General features: G+C 46.0%; 1 protein-coding gene across 1 annotated transcript in view; it reads right to left on the bottom strand.

Moving 5' to 3' along the window:
- rhbdf1b (rhomboid 5 homolog 1b (Drosophila)) overlaps positions 1-17,137 on the bottom strand; it is a 29,660-nt gene extending 12,523 nt beyond the window's left edge. Inside the window, exons 1-3 of the mRNA XM_038975356.1 lie at positions 17,021-17,137; positions 15,992-16,131; positions 189-426 (exon numbers count right to left, since the gene is read on the bottom strand). Of these exons, the coding sequence (XP_038831284.1) occupies positions 189-426; positions 15,992-16,131; positions 17,021-17,137 (495 nt within the window). The remainder of the gene's footprint in view (positions 1-188; positions 427-15,991; positions 16,132-17,020) is intronic.
- Between the last annotated feature and the right edge of the window lie 1,704 nt (positions 17,138-18,841).

Raw genomic sequence — 18,841 nt, 5'->3', positions numbered from 1 at the left:
TCAATTCTCATATCTATTTTGAATTGTATTGAATAACGTCATTGTTCCCAAGGGAGAGACATAGGATTGATATTGGGTAAAGAAACACAACACATGACATATGTATGGCAAGAGACAGAAAGAGAAAAGAGAGAGATATTAAGAGAGTCTATGAATGTATAGTATGTTTGTGGGCGGCTCTGCCCTACCCGCTGCATGGCATAGGGGTGGTGGGGGTGGTGGTGATGGTGGTGTGGGGGGAGGTAGAGGGGTGGTGGGGTCTCAGTGCTGGTCAGAGACAGATTGTCTTGGCTGGACAGCTCCATCTCCCTCATCACCTGGGCCTTGAGGCGGCCGTAACGCAGGTTGCAGTGCTGCAGGCTCTTCCTCCTCCATCGCTGGGTGCTGTCGTTTTCCTTACTGACCCCGAACCAGTCTGCCGTGCCCCTGAGGGGACAGAGACGGAGATTAGGTCAGGGTGAATCTCAGTTCACTAATGTACTTGGTAGTAATAGTTGGTAGAAAAAGTTCCAATTTAGTTCAAAGAGAAATGGCACGAAACAAACACTCCGTCTACGAGGCAGTATTCGGGTTGAGTGTGGGCTCTTTTCTTTGCAGAGAGTGCACGGAAAAGACAGAAACAGATTACAATAACATAGATTAAACAGCCCAGGCAATGCAGTGGGTTTGTAGTTTATTTGTATATGGAGTTTGGCCATTTAATGTCACCATGTGAGTGTGTTCCCCTACTCCCCTCTCCTCAGCTCCACCATTTCAAACCCTACCCCAGTGTAAAGCCTGAGATATTTGGAGCGACTGACCGGACTAGGGCATTAGTGTTGTGCGTCACCACTCAGTCAAACAATGACAGAGCACAGCAGGATTACATCACTTCCACTCACACAGAGTGGAAGTCAACTCCAGCTGCAAAATAGGTGCCTTACAGTACCAATGACATGCCACTCACACAAAAACATGCTCAGACACACACAATACAGCCCCAATGCATGCACACACATGCATGTACGCAAGCACACACACATGCACATGCACGTACACATCAAACCCAGTGACGAAAAGGACCTGGGAGAATAAAGTCTACAGATAAGCCCTCTTTCCTCTTTTAGTGGATATATGTATTAGTAGTGTCTGTATTAGTAGTGTCTGTATTTGTGTCTGTATTAGGAGTGTATGTATTAGTAGTGTCTGTATTAGTAGTGTCTGTATTAGTAGTGTCTGTATTAGGAGTGTCTGTATTAGGAGTGTCTGTATTTGTGTCTGTATTAGGAGTGTCTGTATTAGTAGTGTCTGTATTAGTAGTGTCTGTATTAGTAGTGTCTGTATTAGGAGTGTCTGTATTAGTAGTGTCTGTATTAGGAGTGTCTGTATTAGGGGTGTCTGTATTAGGGGTGTCTGTATTAGTAGTGTCTGTATTAGTAGTGTCTGTATTAGTAGTGTCTGTATTAGGAGTATCTGTATTAGTGGTGTCTGTATTAGTGGTGTCTGTATTAGGAGTGTCTGTATTAGGAGTGTCTGTATTTGTGTCTGTATTAGGAGTGTATGTATTAGTAGTGTCTGTATTAGTAGTGTCTGTATTAGTGTCTGTATTAGGAGTGTATGTATTAGTAGTGTCTGTATTAGGAGTGTCTGTATTAGTAGTGTCTGTATTAGGAGTGTCTGTATTAGGAGTGTCTGTATTAGTAGTGTCTGTATTAGTGTCTGTATTAGTAGTGTCTGTATTAGTAGTGTCTGTATTAGTAGTGTCTGTATTAGGAGTGTCTGTATTAGTAGTGTCTGTATTAGGAGTGTCTGTATTAGTAGTGTCTGTATTAGTAGTGTCTGTATTAGTAGTGTCTGTATTAGGAGTGTCTGTATTAGTGGTGTCTGTATTAGTGGTGTCTGTATTAGGAGTGTCTGTATTAGTAGTGTCTGTATTAGGAGTGTCTGTATTAGGAGTGTCTGTATTAGGAGTGTCTGTATTAGTAGTGTCTGTATAAGTGGCTGTATTAGTAGTGGCTGTATTAGTAGTGTCTGTATTAGTAGTATCTGTATTAGTAGTGTCTGTATTAGTAGTGGCTGTATTAGGAGTGTCTATATTAGTAGTGTCTGTATTAGTAGTGTCTGTATTAGGAGTGTCTGTATTAGGAGTGTCTGTATTAGTAGTGTCTGTATTAGGAGTGTCTGTATTACCGTTTTTTTACCATCACTTTGGCACTAATTTCAGAACCTTGATGTCATTTTTCAAAACTCTAGACACAAAACTCACAACCAATGATCAAAATGCAAATTTTTCAAAACTCTTAACACTTTTTCCAATTGCTTGGATACAATACACATAAAGCTAAGATCATTTGTTCATTGAACTAAAATCACCTGTTCAAAATGACACAACTTAACATCAAAGTATTACCATTTCAAAATGCAATTCACACATTACATCTGAAATGACTGTCTATTCATTTCATTACAATGATCTAACTATCAATTGATACAACTGCTCAAAATGATAAGTAACTGTTGCATTACTCTTAATGCATAGTTTTATGGAAACTGACAAACATTACTGTACACTCACCGGCCACTGTATTAGGTACACCTATCTAGTACTGGGTAGGACCCCCTTTTGCCTCCACAACAGCCTGAATTATTCATGGTGTTGTACGTTAAGAGATGCCATTCTGCACACCACTGTTTTAAACAGCTGTTATTTGAGCATTTGTGGCCTTTCTGTTAGCTTGAATGAGTCTGGACATTCTCCTCTGACCTCTCTCATTAATAAGGTGTTTTTGCCCACAGAACTGCCGCTCACTGAATGTGTTTTGTTTATCGCATCATTCTCTGTAAACTCTAGAGACTGTAGTGCGTAATAATCCCAGGAGGGCAGCTGTTTCTGAGATGCTGGAATCACCATGTGTGGCATCAACAATCATACCACGGTCAAAGTTGCTTAGATTAGCTCATGCTTGATGAGCTAAGTCAGGTCTGTAGAGGTGATGTCATGACCTATTGCATTGTGTGGGATAATGTCAGGTTCCACCATGCTCAAATGGTGCAAGCGTGGTTTCAGGCCCAACCACAATTTACCACCCTGTACTTACCCCCATACTCTCCTTTCCTTAACCCGATTGAGGAATTTTTCTCCACATGGAGGTGGAAGGTATATGATAGGCGCCCTCCCGAACAAGCCACACTTCTCCAGGCCATGAATGACGCATGCAATGAAATCACGGCAGACCAGTGTCAGGCCTGGATTCGCCATGCCCAAAGATTCTTCCCAAGATGTTTGGCTAATGAAAACATCCATTGTGATGTGGATGAGAACCTGTGGCCAAATCCACAAGACAGTGTTGATGGAAATATCGAAGTACAGTAATCAATCTTTTGTGTTGCTTTTTACAGTAAGCCAGGTGAGGAACACTGCAGTTGACCTTTAACTGTTTTTTCTTTTTTTGTAGCTAATTATTTTTGCTTTGATTCAAAGAAACCTATGTTGTGATTTTATTGTATTTCATCAATAAATTTCATATTTTGTTCAATGATTCCACTGTGTCTGTTGTATTCTCTCTACTAGTCATTTTACAGTGATGTATTTACGTGTAGTAGCATAATGAAACATGTATCACATATTTTGTACTACAATATTTAATGATTGGACGAACAACTACAAAGTGAAACTATTGGTATCTTGTGTGTAGGTGATCTAAATGAATGTTCCTATGGTATTTCATGATAAATTAGTTATTTTAACCAATGATTCTGCAAGTGCAAGGTTTCTTTAAAGATATGAATGCACAATGCAATGTTTTGAACATTGGACAGCCTGTGTTACAAGTGATGACCGTTTTGAGTTTTGTGTCCAGAGTTTTGAAAAATGACCACAAGGTTCTGAAATTAGTGCCAAAGTGATTGTTAAAAACTGTAGTAGTGTTTGTATTAGTTGTGTCTGTATTAGTAGTGTCTGTATTAGTAGTGTCTGTATTAGGAGTGTCTGTATTACCGTTTTTTTACCATCACTTTGGCACTAATTTCAGAACCTTGATGTCATTTTTCAAAACTCTAGACACAAAACTCACAACCAATGATCAAAATGCTAATTTTTCAAAACTCTTAACACTTTTTCCAATTGCTTGGATACAATACACATAAAGCTAAGTAGTGTCTGTATTAGTAGTGTCTGTATTAGTGTGAGTGTCTGTATTAGAGTGAGTGTCTGTATTAGTGTGAGTGTCTGTATTAGTGTGGGTGTCTATATTAGTGTGAGTGTCTGTTTAGTGTGAGTGTCTGTATTAGTAGTGCCTGTATTAGTAGTGTCTGTATTAGTGTGCGTGTCTGTATTAGTAGTGTCTGTATTAGTGTGAGTGTCTGTATTAGTGTGAGTGTCTGTATTAGCGTGAGTGTCTGTATTAGTGTGAGTGTGTGTGTGAGTGTGTGCGTGCGTGTATGCATTAGTATTAGTGTGTGTGTGTGTGTGTGTGCGTGTGTGAGCGTGTGTATTAGTGTGTGTGTGAGTGTGTGCGTGCGTGTATGCATTAGTATTAGTGTGTGTGTGTGTGTGTGCGTGTGTGAGCGTGTGTATTAGTATTAGTGTGTGTGTGTGTGAGTGTGTGTGTGCGTGCGTGTGTGATCATGTGTATTAGTATTAGTGTGTGTGTGTGTGAGTGTTTGTGTGCGTGTGTGAGTGTATGCATTAGTATTAGTGTGTGTGTGTGAGTGTATGCATTAGTATTAGTGTGTGTGTGTGTGAGTATATGCATTAGTATTAGTGTGTGTGTGTGTGTGTGTGTGTGTGTGTGTGTGTGTGAATGTATGCATTAGTATTAGTGTGTGTGTGTGTGTGTGTGTGTGTGTGTGTGTGTGTGTGTGTGTGTGTGTGTGTGTGTGTGTGTGTGTGTGTGTGTGTGTGTGTGTGTGTGTGTGTGTGTGTGAATGTATGCATTAGTATTAGTGTGTGTGTGTGTGTGTGTGTGTGTGTGTGTGTGTGTGTGTGTGTGTGTGTGTGTGTGTGTGTGTGTGTGTATGCATTAGTATTAGTGTGTGTGTGTGTGATTATATGCATTAGTATTAGTGTGTGTGTGAGTGTATGCATTAGTATTAGTGTGTGTGTGAGTGTATGCATTAGTATTAGTGTGTGTGTGTGTGAGTGTATGCATTACTATTAGTGTGTGTGTGCATTACACTGCATGTGTATGTCTTCCCCTAGTGACCCTCTGTATATGTAGGAGTGTCTCAGAGTGTGTAAATCAGGAGGAGAAGTGTTCTGTGAAGGATGTGAGTCAGAGGGTAGAGGAGTGTTTACAGTAGAGAACATTCAGTAATAACACAGTCTCAATCATTAGAGAGAAACCAGCCAGCTGGGGAAGCCTTTTAAGGCTGCGCACCGTCAGGGGAGAGAGGGAGGGAGAATCCTCCCAGGAGGGAGTAATGTTTAAGAGGGGTCACAGGTTTAGGTTGGGAACAATGTTCCCTCAAATTCTTATAGGCACTGAGCAAATTTCACGTCTGCTGAGCGCAAACTTGAACATTGTGAAAATTCTGTGCAACTTCCGGCTGTAACGGGCTTCCTCCTTCTCCTCATCCGAAGACGAGTAGCAAGGATTAGACCAAAATGCAGCGTTGTGATAAGACATGATTTTTAATCAACAAAACAGAAAACACGACGAACACTTGAATAATTACAAAACAACAAACGACGTAGACAGACCTGGACGACGAACTTACATGAAACACGAAGAACGCAAGAACAGGAAAACTGACTACATAAAACGAACGAACAAACAAAACCGAAACAGTCCCGCGTGGCGTAACATACACTGACACAGGAGACAACCACCCACAACAATCAATGTGAAAACACCTACCTTAATATGGCTCTCAATCAGAGGAAATGAAAACCACCTGCCTCTAATTGAGAGCCATATCAGGTCACCCTTTAACCAACATAGAAACACATAACATAGACTACCCACCCAAACTCACGCCCTGACCGTCAAACACATACAAAAACAACAGAAAACAGGTCAGGAACGTGACACCGGCACGCGTTTACTGTGAACGCTGAGGCTTTCCCCGCTTTAAATTACAATTGAACCGTGTTCAAGTAGGTTACTGTGGCTGTTTGATCATAATGTAGGCCTGCCAGAGTGGCCTACCATCATAAACACAGTGGAGAAAACACATCCCATAACATTTTAACATGGAAATAGCTGTTATATCATTCAGCCTACAGTAGCAGCCAATGTGTGGTGTTCAATGTAGGCCTGCATGCAGAGCATGACATTAACCTGTTTATCCCACTTGGTCTTCAGACAAAGAGGTGACTGAAAATGTTGTTGTGTTGTTTGATGCAAGAAACCCCTTTACAAAATAAAATGCATCATTATTGGCTAGCTATTGGCTACTTAGCTTATTCATTAGTGTCTCAAAATACAACACTGCCCCTTTAAGACAAAAAAAGCTCTTTACTATTCAAAGATGGCTAGAAATGCACACATTTTGTGCTCTTGTAGGAAGCAACCACCCCCATTGCTGACTACAAATGATCTATAACTGGGCTAATAACTCAGTAACTAGCTAAGGATATTAACAAATGTGCACACGTGGCTACATGCAGCTCTCGCTTTGATCTCAAACAATCTACTCATGACTGCTCATGCTGTAAAAACAGTCCAGTTCAAAGTGAAAGGCACAGATCCAAATATGGTAATGGTCAATTTGCATATAGGCCTACTGCAGCTTTGATTGGTTATGACGCACCAGTCTGCGTAGAGTACAGGCCTGAGACGTGCCTGTCAATGCAATAGAATCCTACTCCGATGCGTTCTGCCTAAAAAAAATCTCTTGCATAGTTAGTATTGTATACTAAGTCTTGCATAGTTAGTTTTGTTTCAGTATGTTGCATTGAAAGTGGCCAATATTGCGTTGATTCGATCACAATTCCCACAGTAAAGGGAAACGTTGATTGTGTTAACTAACGGGGAAAACTCTACAAAGTTGAGTGAAGTTCAATCTGTTACTTCTCTGCACAGGCTGATATTTCTTCTGCGAGGCAGTCCCTCTAAGCTGCACGGCAGTCCCGTGCACACGCGCAGCTTAGAGGGAATGGTGGTTGAGAGGGCTTAGCAGGGTTGGGGGGGTGGGGGGGGGGTAGACTGAGTGGTGGTGATTGACAGAGAGAGGCTCTCAGGGTATCAGGATACGTAAACACCACAGAAGGAGAAAACATAGAGTGACACATGCAGTCCATCTTTACAGTTAAACACACTCTGTGAGATGAGGTTCTGGGAAGACTCATTTACTCTGTAGAAGGTTGTTTCTAGGAAAATAAACACCTTGATTCACTAGGCTACAAACCTAGTGTGTGCATGTGTGTGTGCACCAGGGTTTCCGTTAGGAAAATGGGGCGCCGGTCATTTGAATTTAATTTGAATTTAATTTGAATTTACCGGACATTTGAGAAATCTGCCAGACCCAAATGTATTGGGTGCGTAACCTGATTAGGGTGTCCAACCACGGTGCTCAGAATGACAGAAACCACATTTAGATTATGGTCATTCATATTAACAGAACATGCAAGTCCAGGATGCAACAATGTGAGGTGCTTCTTACCGAATTCTGATGTGCACTTTGAAGATGTAAGAATAACTGGCCACATTTACTTTTCCTCAGCCAACAAGATGTGTTACGAACAGCAACATCACAAGCCTATGTCAATCTACTATCCTCAATATATATATTTTTTAACCTATTCTATTGGTCAACTTGTCAAGGAATAGCCTGTTCCAAACACTCTGGGAGTTGTGGGACGAAAGATCCCAAATTCATACAACCAGTAGGCCTAGGCTACATAAAAAAATTAGGCAATGAGTCTGATGCAACAGATCAGAATGTTTAGCTTAAAATGTTGATAACCTATTATTTCTTCATAGCAATGTGCACAAGGCAGTAGGCTACTGTCACGTTCTGACCCTAGTTATTGTGTTAATTGTTTGTTTTAGTGGGTCAGGACGTGAGTTGGGTGGGCATTCATTGTTTTGTGTCTGGTTTGTCTATTTCTGTGTTTGACCTGATATGGTTCTCAATCAGAGGCAGCTGTCAATCGTTGTCCCTGATTGAGAACCATATTAAGGTAACCTGTTTGGTGTTGGGTTTTGTGGGTGATTGTCTTCCGTGTATGTAGTTGTGCCACACGGGACTGTTTGTCGGTTAGATTCTCGTTTTGTTATTTTGTTTCTTGTAGTGTTCAGTTTATTTATAATAAATCATGGTCACTTTCCACTCTGCATTTTGGTCCGATCCCTACACCTCCTCTTCAGACTTCAGCCGTAACAGAATCACCGACCACCAAAGGACCAAGCGGAGTGTAAAAGGGCAGCGACAGCAGCAGCAGCAGCAGCAGCGCAAAAAGGAGAATTGAACATGGGGGGACGTTTTGGACGGCAAGGGTTGCTACACATGGGAGGAGATCCTGGCTGGAAAGGATCGCCTCCCATGGGAACAGCTGGAGGCAGCTCGGAGAGCAGAGGCAACCGGAGAGAGGAACCGGCGGTATGAAGGTACGCGGCTAGCACGGAAGCCCGAGAGTCAGACCCAAACATTTCTTGGGGGGGGGGGCACACGCGGAGTGTGGCAAAGCCGGGTAGGATACCTGAGCCAACTCCCCGTGCTTACCGTGGAGTGAGAGGGCGTCGTACTGGTCAGACACCGTGTTATGCGGTAAAGCGCACGGTGTCTCCAGTACGCGTGCTTAGTCCAGTGCGGGCTATTCCACCTTGCCGCACTGGCCGGGCTAGGTTGGGCATCGAGCCGGGTGTCATGAAGCCGGCCCAACGCATCTGGCCTCCAGTGCGTCTCCTCGGGCCGGCGTACATGGCACCAGCCTTACAAATGGTGTCCCCGGTTCGCCAGCATAGCCCAGTGCGGGTTTTTCCACCTCGCCGCACTCGCAGGGCTACGGGGACCATTCAATCTGGTAAGGTTGGGCAGGCTCGGTGCTCAAGAGCGCGTGTCCTCCTTCACGGTCCGGTTTTTCCGGTGCCACCTCCACGTACCAGTCCTCCGGTGGCAGCCCCCCGCACCAGGCTGTCTCTCCGTCTTCTCTCTCCAGTTGCTCCCACCTGTCCAGCGCTGTCAGAGCCTTCCTCCTCTCCAGCGCAGCCAGTGTCTGAGCTGCCTGCCTGTCCAGCGCTGTCTGAACTGTCTGCCTGCCCAGCGCTGTCTGAACTGTCTGCCTGCCCAGCACTGTCTGAACTGTCTGCCTGCCCAGCGCTGTCTGAACTGTCTGCCTGCACAGCACCGTCAGAGCTGTCCGTCTGTCCCGAGCCGTCAGAGTTGTCCGTCTGTCCCGAGCCGTCAGAGCTGTCCGTCTGTCCCGAGCCGTCAGAGCTGTCCGTCTGTCCCGAGCCGTCAGAGCTGTCCGTCTGTCCCGAGCCGTCAGAGCTGCCCGTCTGTCCCGAGCCGTCAGAGCCGTCCGCCAGACAGGAGCAGCCAGAGCCGTCCGCCAGACAGGAGCAGCCAGAGCCGTCCGCCAGACAGGAGCAGCCAGAGCCGTCCGCCAGACAGGAGCAGCCAGAGCCTTCCGCCAGACAGGAGCAGCCAGAGCCGTCGAGCCAGGACCAGCCAGAGCCAGCCAGGACCAGCCAGAGCCAGCCAGCCAGGAGCTGCCAGAGCCAGCCAGCCAGGAGCTGCCAGAGCCAGCCAGCCAGGATCCGCCAGAGCCAGCCAGCCAGGATCCGCCAGAGCCAGCCAGCCAGGATCCGCCAGAGCCAGCCAGCCAGGATCCGCCAGAGCCAGCCAGCCAGGATCCGCCAGAGCCAGCCAGCCAGGATCCGTCCCTCAGTCCGGTGCTGCCCCTCAGTCCAGTGTTGCCCCTCATTCCGGTGTTGCCCCTCATTCCGGTGTTGCCCCTCATTCCGGTGTTGCCCCTCATTCCGGTGTTGCCCCTCAGTCCGGTGCTGCCCCTTAGTCCGGTGCTGCCCCTTAATCTAGTGGGGTTAATTTGGAGGAGGCTACGGAAGAGGGGATTGACTATGGTGGGGTGGGGACCACGACCAGCGCCAGAGCCGCCACCGTGGACAGACGCCCACCCAGACCCTCCCCTAGAGTTTATGCTGGTGCGCCCGGAGTTCGCACCTTAAGGGGGGGGTTATGTCACGTTCCTGACCTGTTTTCTTTTGTCTTGTATTTATTTAGTTGGTCAGGGCGTGAGTTGGGTGGGTTTGTCTATGTGTGATTTTCTATGTTGGGATGTTGTGTTCGGCCTGGTATGATTCTCAATCAGAGGCAGCTGTCAATCGTTGTCCCTGATTGAGAATCATACTAAGGCAGCCGGGGTTCACGTGTGTGTTTGTGGGTGTTTGTATCTCGTTGCCAGTGTTCGTGCCACACGGGACTGTTTTCGGTTTTGTCACGTTTGTTGTTTTTTTGTATTTGTAAGTGTTCAGTTTCGTTTTGATTAAATCAATATGAGCACTAACAACTCTGCGTTTTGGTCCGACCCTTACTCCTTCTCCTCATCCGAGGAGGAGGAATTAGACAGCCGTTACACTACGCGTGAATGTTCATTCCATAATGAACACGGTTGTCAAAAGGGCACTGCACATGCAAGTGGTTTCATGTGACAGAGATGAAAATATCTGTTAGAAATTTAGAAAGAGAGGAGATATAATAGGCTACTTTGAAGCGAGGTAAGACATGCCTCATAATACATATTAAAACATTCAGGTTTCAAATAATTACGTTTTCAAAATGCATAGCCTACTGCCTCCAGCTCATTGGTGTGTGACGCGCTGATGAAGCCTACCTTCAGTTGCCGTTTGAGGTCCTGCAGCAGCAACTTTTGCACTGTCTGACAGATTTCCTGTTCAAATGCTCTGTAACTGTATGCTGTATGGTGTGATACACTAGATATACAAAAATATGTGGACACCCCTTCAAATGAGTGGATTAGGCTATTTCAGCCACACCCGTTGCTGACAGGTGTATAAAATCGAGCACACAGCCATGCAATCTTCATAGACAAACATTGGCAGTAGACTGGCCTTAGTGAAGAGCTCAGTGACTTTCAACATGGCACCGTCAAAGCTAGAGCTTCCATGGTCAACTGTAAGTGCTGTTATTGTGTAGTGGATACATCTAGGAGCAACAACGCCTCAACCACGAAGTGGTAGGCCACACAAGCTCACAGAACGGGACCGCCGAGTTCTGAAGCACGTAGCACGTAAAAATCGCCTGTCCTCGAGCACTCACTACCAAGTTCCAAACTGCCTCTGGAAGCAACGTCAGCACAAGAACTGTTCGTCGGGAGCTTCATAAAATGGGCATCCATGGCCGAGCAGCCGCACACAAGCCTGAGATCACCATGCACAACACAGGAGGTTGGTGGCACCTTAATTGGGGAGGACAGGCTCGTGGTAATGGCTGGAGCGGAATAGGTGGAATGGTATCAATTACATCAAACACATGGTTTCCATGTTTCCATGTGTGATGCCACTCCATTTGCTCCGTTACGGACATTATTATGAGCCGTCCTCCCCTCAGCAGTCTCCACTGATGCGGCAATGCCAAGTGTCGTCTGGAGTGGTGTAAAGCTTGCTGCCAATGGTCTCTGGAGCAGTGGAAACGCATTTTCTGGAGTGATGAATCACGCTTCACCATCTGGCAATCCGACGGAGGAATCTGGGTTTGGCGGATGCCAGGAGAACGCTACCTGCCCGAATGCATAGTCAACTGTAAAGTTTGGTGTACGACGAATAATGGTCTGGGACTGTTTTTCATGGTTCGGGCTAGACCCCTTAGTTCCAGTGAAGGGAAATCTTAATGATACAGCATACATTCTAAACAATTCTGTGCTTCCAACTTTGTGGCAACAGCTTGGGGAAGGCCCTTTTGTTTCAGCATGACAATGCCCCCGTGCACAAAGCGAGGTCCATAAGGAAATGGTTTGTCGAGATCGGCATGGAAGAACTTGACTGGCCTGTACAGAGCCCTGACCTCAACCCCATCAAACACCTTTGGGATGAATCGGAACGCCAACTGTGAGCCAGGCCTTATCGCCAAACACCAGTACCCGACCTCACTAATGCTTATGGCTCAATGGAAGCAAGTCCCTGCAGCAATGTACCAACATCTAGTAGAAAGCCTTCCTAGAAGAGAGGAGGCTGTTATAGCAGTATAGTGGGGACCAACTCCATATTAATGCCCATGGTTTTGGAATGAGATGTTCAGGTGTCCACATACTTTTTGTCATGTAGTGAAAATAAGATACATAACGAATATACTGTAGCCTACACATGCGCAAATTTAATTCCACAAAATTATGCAAATCTACCAATAGACCAGTCAAATGTATTTACATCAACTGGTAATTCCATAAATGAATAGGCTAAAAGGAATTATTTCGCAATGGGATTTTTTCTTCTTCCCCCTGACAATTGGCCGGCGGCAATTTTACTTAACGGCTTTTCTATTTTTTATAGGCCAAAAGCTGGCTATTACCGGCTAACGGAAACCCTGGTGTGCACGCTTGCGTGTCTGCATTTGAATGTGCGTGATTGTGTGTGGATGTGTGTGCGTGTCACAGTCACACCCAAACTAAATAACACAACAACAACTGGTTCATGAGTACACCAGTCTGCCAAGCGACAACGATTGAAACTACATCACCCTACATCAATAGGCTTTTTGATATCCTAAAGGTAGGGTTGGTTGGTGCACACAGTGTACTATTTCATTCACAATCATTATCTACCTCTGATTGGGAAGCTTAGCTGACTAGTCACACACAAAGCAATAAATCTGCCACTCAAAGAAAGACAAAGATGCCAAGAGAAAGTAGTGCCCTATAAGGATAGCCAATGCTACCACTTTCTCCAATCATTCTGAGACCGGCAGAGATCATAACAATCAACAGCTATTGCCAGTAGAGCCAGAAGCTCCTGGTATTATTCCACTACCAGGGACATACAGACAAAGGTCATGTGTAGCTTGGGGAGACATTTAGTGAGGGTTGAACATCCTTATTTATGTCACACTGATCCGTGCATGTTCTATTTCCCTTGTTCTATTACATTTGGGTCACATTGGAGCAACTAACATTGTAGAAACAAGCATCCATCAACGATGAAAAATCTAAAGATCAACGGTTCCTTTGTAAAATACTGTCAGGGATCCCTGCACAGCTGGAAATCCTCTCCTCTAATCTCCCCTCTCGCTCCCTCTCTTCTTTCCTGTTCCCCGACTCCTTCCCTCCCTCCTGTTTCCCACATGTTCCTCTACCCAGTCCCACACTGTCTCACCTGTCCAGCACATCCCTGTCTCCCCCTGCCCCCCTCCTGTCTCCCCTCTGTATTCCTTTCCAACACACTAACGCACCTCTCCCCATTCTTCCCTCTAGTCCTCCTGTCCAGGCATTCCCATGTTGCCCCCCCCCCCCCCCCCCCCCCAAAGTCCTCTTACCTGTCCAGTCCATCCCAGTCCCAGGAAACAGGTAGGGTCATGCCTCTGGCTCACACAGAGCTACAGCAGCCTGGAGCCACAACCACATAATGTCCTGGTCTCCCCCTTAACCCCTGTCCAACATCTGACCCCACGTCACCCTCTGGTTCACAGCTGGTGAGAATAATTGAAGGTCAGTTGAGGCTGAGAGCTGCTATACATCCACTGGGTGCTGATGTGAAATGTACTTCCATTCAGTAGTATGTTCTTCCCAGAGAGGGGGTCAATCAAACGGCATGGCAAAGTTGATGATCCTCAGACCAGATGATCACACTAGGAGAACGTGTCGTCTAGAAGCTGGCTGACCTCCAGTGTGACTCCGAAATAATTGTCTTTCTCCTGCAGCACTGTGATCCGTCTACTGTGCTTGGAAATAGAATCCAACAGACTTTTAATTCAACAGAAGATTTGCTCTCTGAACTTGAGACAAACTTGACGCAGTGTGATATTCTAGTCTGTATCTATTACAGGGATTTGCTGTCTTCAGTTCCATAACCTCCAGGCTATGATCTGTGATCCGTCTACTGTGCTTGGAAGTGTTGAGTATCCAGTTTTCCTCAAAACGGTCTTCTCTCTCCAGTATCTGTCTTCTCTCTCCAGGATTCCTTTTAATTCAACAGAAGATTGTCTCTCTGAACTTGAGGCTGTGAAATCTTTCCGCCTGTATCTCCATGAATCCTCTCTCTCTAGCTGCCTGATCCTCAGTGGGAATGGACAACGGATCTACATATCTGCTCTCTGTGAATCTCTGTTCCCACCTCCCTAACACACTTAGTTCTACATGCCTCTCTCTCTCTCTCTCTCTCTCTCTCTCTCTCAGCCCTCTCTTTCTATTAACCCCTCCTCTCTCCCTTTTTCTCTGCCCCCCCCCCCCCCCCCCCCCCTGTTTGGGGAGTTTGTGTAAATTGGGCAACGCTCCCACTAACATACCAGCACTTCCCAGGAAGAGAGAGATTACAAGGAGAGAAAAAACAAGGTAGGTTGTACATATCAGGCGGTGGAGGGAGTGTGTGGGACCTGTCTCAACAAGAGAGAGAGAGAGAGAGAGAGAGAGAGAGAGAGAGAGAGAGAGAGAGGGGGGGGGGTGGAGAGAGAGAAAGAATGCACACAAAATTGACACTGCAAAGTCATGAACCCCTTGCATGATCATGAGGAAACTACCTTAGGGTGAGGCGTGAAAAAGGTTAACTAATGCCTTTCGCTCAGCAGGCTAACACAGTCTTGTAACACACTGCTAACACGGGGGGGTTCAAACTCAGTCAGTCACATACTGTATCATCATGTCTATGAATATAACTCCATAGGTGTGACAATAGCTGTCAATAGAAAGTTAGCATTGCTGACATTCCTGTCCCTCTCACAGGCCTTAGCCTGCCAGTACAAGTGCCCCCTCACTGTGCTACTGTCATGCTATTGATAGAGTCCTACTGGAGCCAACTGGACCACACACACACCGTGGTTCCACCTTTCGCATGCGAAGGTTCAGGCAGGCCTTTGAAGAGGTAGCTGTCTTTGGTGTTGGTCCACTGTCACACAATGAGCTGAACACACAAACCAGCTACATGGAGCTCCGATGGATTCACAGCGGCCTTGATGTGGGAGGCCAGGTAGCTACTCTTTATGAGTCATTGTGTGTGTGTGTGTGTGTGTGTGTGTGAGTGTGTGTGTGTATAAGGGGTGGTGGGTGGAACGTGTGAATGTATCCTCTATGCGTCATGGAACATAGTCAAAAACATGAAAACGTAACACACAGCAGATGTGGTCCCTGTGTGTTGTTCTGACACATGATTTGGTGAGCGAATTGCTGGAAGTTTGCGTTATTTCTTCAGGGGATTCTTACATTGTCGTATTGAGGATTCTTACATTGTCGTATTGAGGATTCTTACATTGTCGTATTGAGGATTCTTACATTGTCGTATTGAGGATTCTTACATTGTCGTATTGAGGATTCTTACATTGTCGTATTGAGGATTCTTACATTATTGTATTGACACATTATCTTAATCTTTTCCTTCTCTCTCTTCCCTTGTTCCTTCTTTCATCCTTCTCTCTCTTCATATTCCTCCTCATCCCCTCCCCCCCTCTCTCACTCTTACTTGATGATTTGTTTGGGGATGGACGAGCGGCGGCGGGTGACCAGTTTGGGGACACAGGAGCGCCTGCGGAGCACAGACACCCGTCGGGGGCCCCTCTGGCCCTTAGGAGGGACCGTGTTGACCCGCTTGAAATGCACCCTCTTCTCACTACACACACACACACACCAGACCGAGGAAAGCCGGGGAGGCAGGTAGGCAGATGGGGAAGGAGAAGGAAGAGACACCAAGAGAAAGGAGAGAGAGTGGGAAATAAAGGAGAGGAGTAAAAAGGGAAATGAAAAGAGTATAAGTTTAGATCAGCTGGAAAAGAGTAAGAGTCAGTTCGTAAAAGTTAGTGTTATTTAGAAAAGATATTCAGGTAATGCAGAAGCAAGGAGAGTGGAAGGTGTGGTGTGTGATACACGTGTACGTGTGTGTGGTCTCACCTCTTGATGGTCTGTGTGATGGAGGGCTGGCGCTGCAAGGGGGGTTGGAGATGGTTGCTGGTGTCAAAGGTTGCGATGCCTGATTGTATGTTCTCGCCAGGCATGCTCACACTGCGCAGGAACCCCTGCCTCTTCACCGGCTGCGACACACACCAGACAACAAGAAGACATTGCACCTCAATAGCTGAGTGGATTAACTGTAGCTGGTCTCTATTGTACGCTTGTATTGAATCTGTATTGAACCTGTGTGTAGACCAGATTACAGCAACTGTACATGTATGTATGAATGTGTGTGGGGTGTGTGCTCTACCTGTATAAGTGTGTGTGTTGTGTCTATCCAGTTGCATTGTATCTGGAATGTAAGGGGTGTGTGTGTGTGTGTGTGTGTGTGTGTGTGTGTGTGTGTGTGTGTGTGTGTGTGTGTGTGTGTGTGTGTGTGTGTGTGTGTGTGTGTGTGTGTATGTGTGTGTATATGTGTGTGTGTATGTGCGTGTGTGTGTGTGTGCGTGTGCGTGTGCGTGTGTGTGTGTGTGTGCGTGTGTGTGTGTGCGTGTGTGTGGTTTGGTTATACTTTCCTTGTGTGGGCCTGAGGATAGTGAAACAAGGAAAGCATTTTGCTGGTCCCCACAAGGAAAAAGGGTTTTTTAGGCTTAGGTTTAGGCTTACAATTAGGGTCAAGGGTTAGGGTTAGGAGTTAGGGTTAGGGGTTAGAGTTAGGGGTTAAAGTTAGGGGTTAGGGTTAGGAGTTAGGGTTAGGGGTTAGGGTTAGGAGTTAGGGGTTAGGGTTAGGAGTTAGGGTTAGGTTTAGTTTTAGGGTTTTGGGGTTACGGTTAGGGTTTGGTTAAGGGTTAGGTTTAGGGTAAAATAGGGGTTAGGAAAAATAGGATTTTGAATGGGAATCAATTGTTTGGTCCCCACAAGTATAGTAAAACAAACGTGTGTGTGTGTGAGTGTGTGAGCGAGCGAGCGAGAGAGCGAGAGAGAGAGAGAGAGAGAGAGAGAGAGAGAGAGAAAGATGTGTCATCATACCTGTATGAATGTTGAGGGCTCATCCAGGGACGTCTGTGGGGGGATGTCCACTCTGAGCCATGGAGGTTTCTTCCTCTGCAGACTGCTGCTCTCCTGGGGCTGGCCTGGCTCAGCCATGCTCTCTACCGCCCCCTACCGCTCTACACCTGCCAGCTGGAGACACAGGGAGAGGAGAGATGTGAGACAGAAGTTCAGAACACACACACACATTGCAGCCGTATTACAGATAAACCCAGTGATCTGACTCAGAGCAGAGCGCATGAAGCAGCTTTATTGAGTACCTTTAATTATTGGGAAGTTGGCTGATCCTAATGCTGGTGATGCTGCCAGCCAGTCTAACACAAACAGACAACGTGCCCTCCAAACTGGACACAGCCTGCCCTGTGTCCACTGTCTGTCTGCCCATCTGGACACAGCCTGCCCTGTGTCCACTGTCTGTCTGCCCATCTGGACACAGCCTGCCCTGTGTCCACTGTCTGTCTGCCCATCTGGACACAGCCTGCCCTGTGTCCACTGTCTGTCTGCCCATCTGGACACAGCCTCAGATTTAGTCTGCTCTATCGGGGCTCTCTCTATGTATATTCACTGTCTCTCTTCCATTCTTCGTAGTCATATATATTTGTGTCGGGTATGCTGTCGCTGTACCACTGCATCAAAATCAAATCAAATTTTATTGGTCGCATACACATATTTAGCTGATGTTATTGCGGGTGTAGCGAAATGCTTATATCAAAGCAGACCTATGATTTCCATGGACTGTGTGTCTTTTAAGACTTTGTACTAGTATATTCTCCCACAAGGGGGCGATGATTGCCTCAAAAACTTCTCCTCATCCAACCCCACTCAATGTTGTACTGTATTTATTTTTATTTTTAAAATAAGGCAAGTCAGTTAAGAACAAATTATTATTTACCATGACGGCCTACCCCGACCCAACCCTAACCCGGACGACGCTGTACGCCACCCTATGGGACTCCCAATCATGGCCGGTTGTGATACAGCCTGGAATCAAACCAGGGTCTGTAGTGACACCTCTAGCACTGAGATGCAGTGACTTAGACCGCTGTGCCACTCAGGAGCCCCGAGTATTTACACTATGTCTTTGAACTCAGCCACCCCTGAGGATGTTCACATACACACGCACGCACGCACACACACACACACACACACACACACACACACACACACACACACACACACACACACACACACACACACACACACACACACACACACACCACCGTCAGCACCGGAACCACTGCATCAAAGGAATAGCCTGACTCAATCCAAGTATACTTAGGGGCTCCACTCCACACATACAAACATACACTACTAAGTAATCCTGTGGATAGAAGAACCACAGAGAGTCGTGATTGGTATACTGTACACATACAGTAGCACACCCACTGAGTCAAACCTAAACCCACACTGTCTCCAGACAAGCAGGGCTTCCTCACTGAAGCAGTTGACTAATAGATTGTTTGCCATGTGTCAAGAGCGAAGATATGATCTTTGATGTAAGCAAACTTGTATCCACATAATCCTTCATCCATTCAGCAGGGTGGTCTTGGCTGATCAACAGGAGGCCGTAAGGCATTGAGGCTGTCCTATGTCTGTGTGGTGACAATGTGGGATCTAACTATGATCTGGAAAAGAAGTCCTAGAGCCAGCCAATGTTAAATAAGAGTTAAACATGAGATGATCATGAAAAGGACATCTGAATGCAGCATCTGTAAGACTGAACAGACAACCACCATTTAAGGAGATATCAGATGTGGATGGTTTTGAGGTTCCTTTTGAAATATTTCTCAGAAGGGAAAT

This window comes from Salvelinus namaycush, chromosome 35, assembly GCF_016432855.1.
Source record: "Salvelinus namaycush isolate Seneca chromosome 35, SaNama_1.0, whole genome shotgun sequence".
In the NCBI taxonomy this organism is placed as follows: domain Eukaryota; kingdom Metazoa; phylum Chordata; class Actinopteri; order Salmoniformes; family Salmonidae; genus Salvelinus; species Salvelinus namaycush.
Note: the sequence above shows the minus strand (reverse complement) of the source record. Positions and strands in the feature narration are given on the sequence as shown.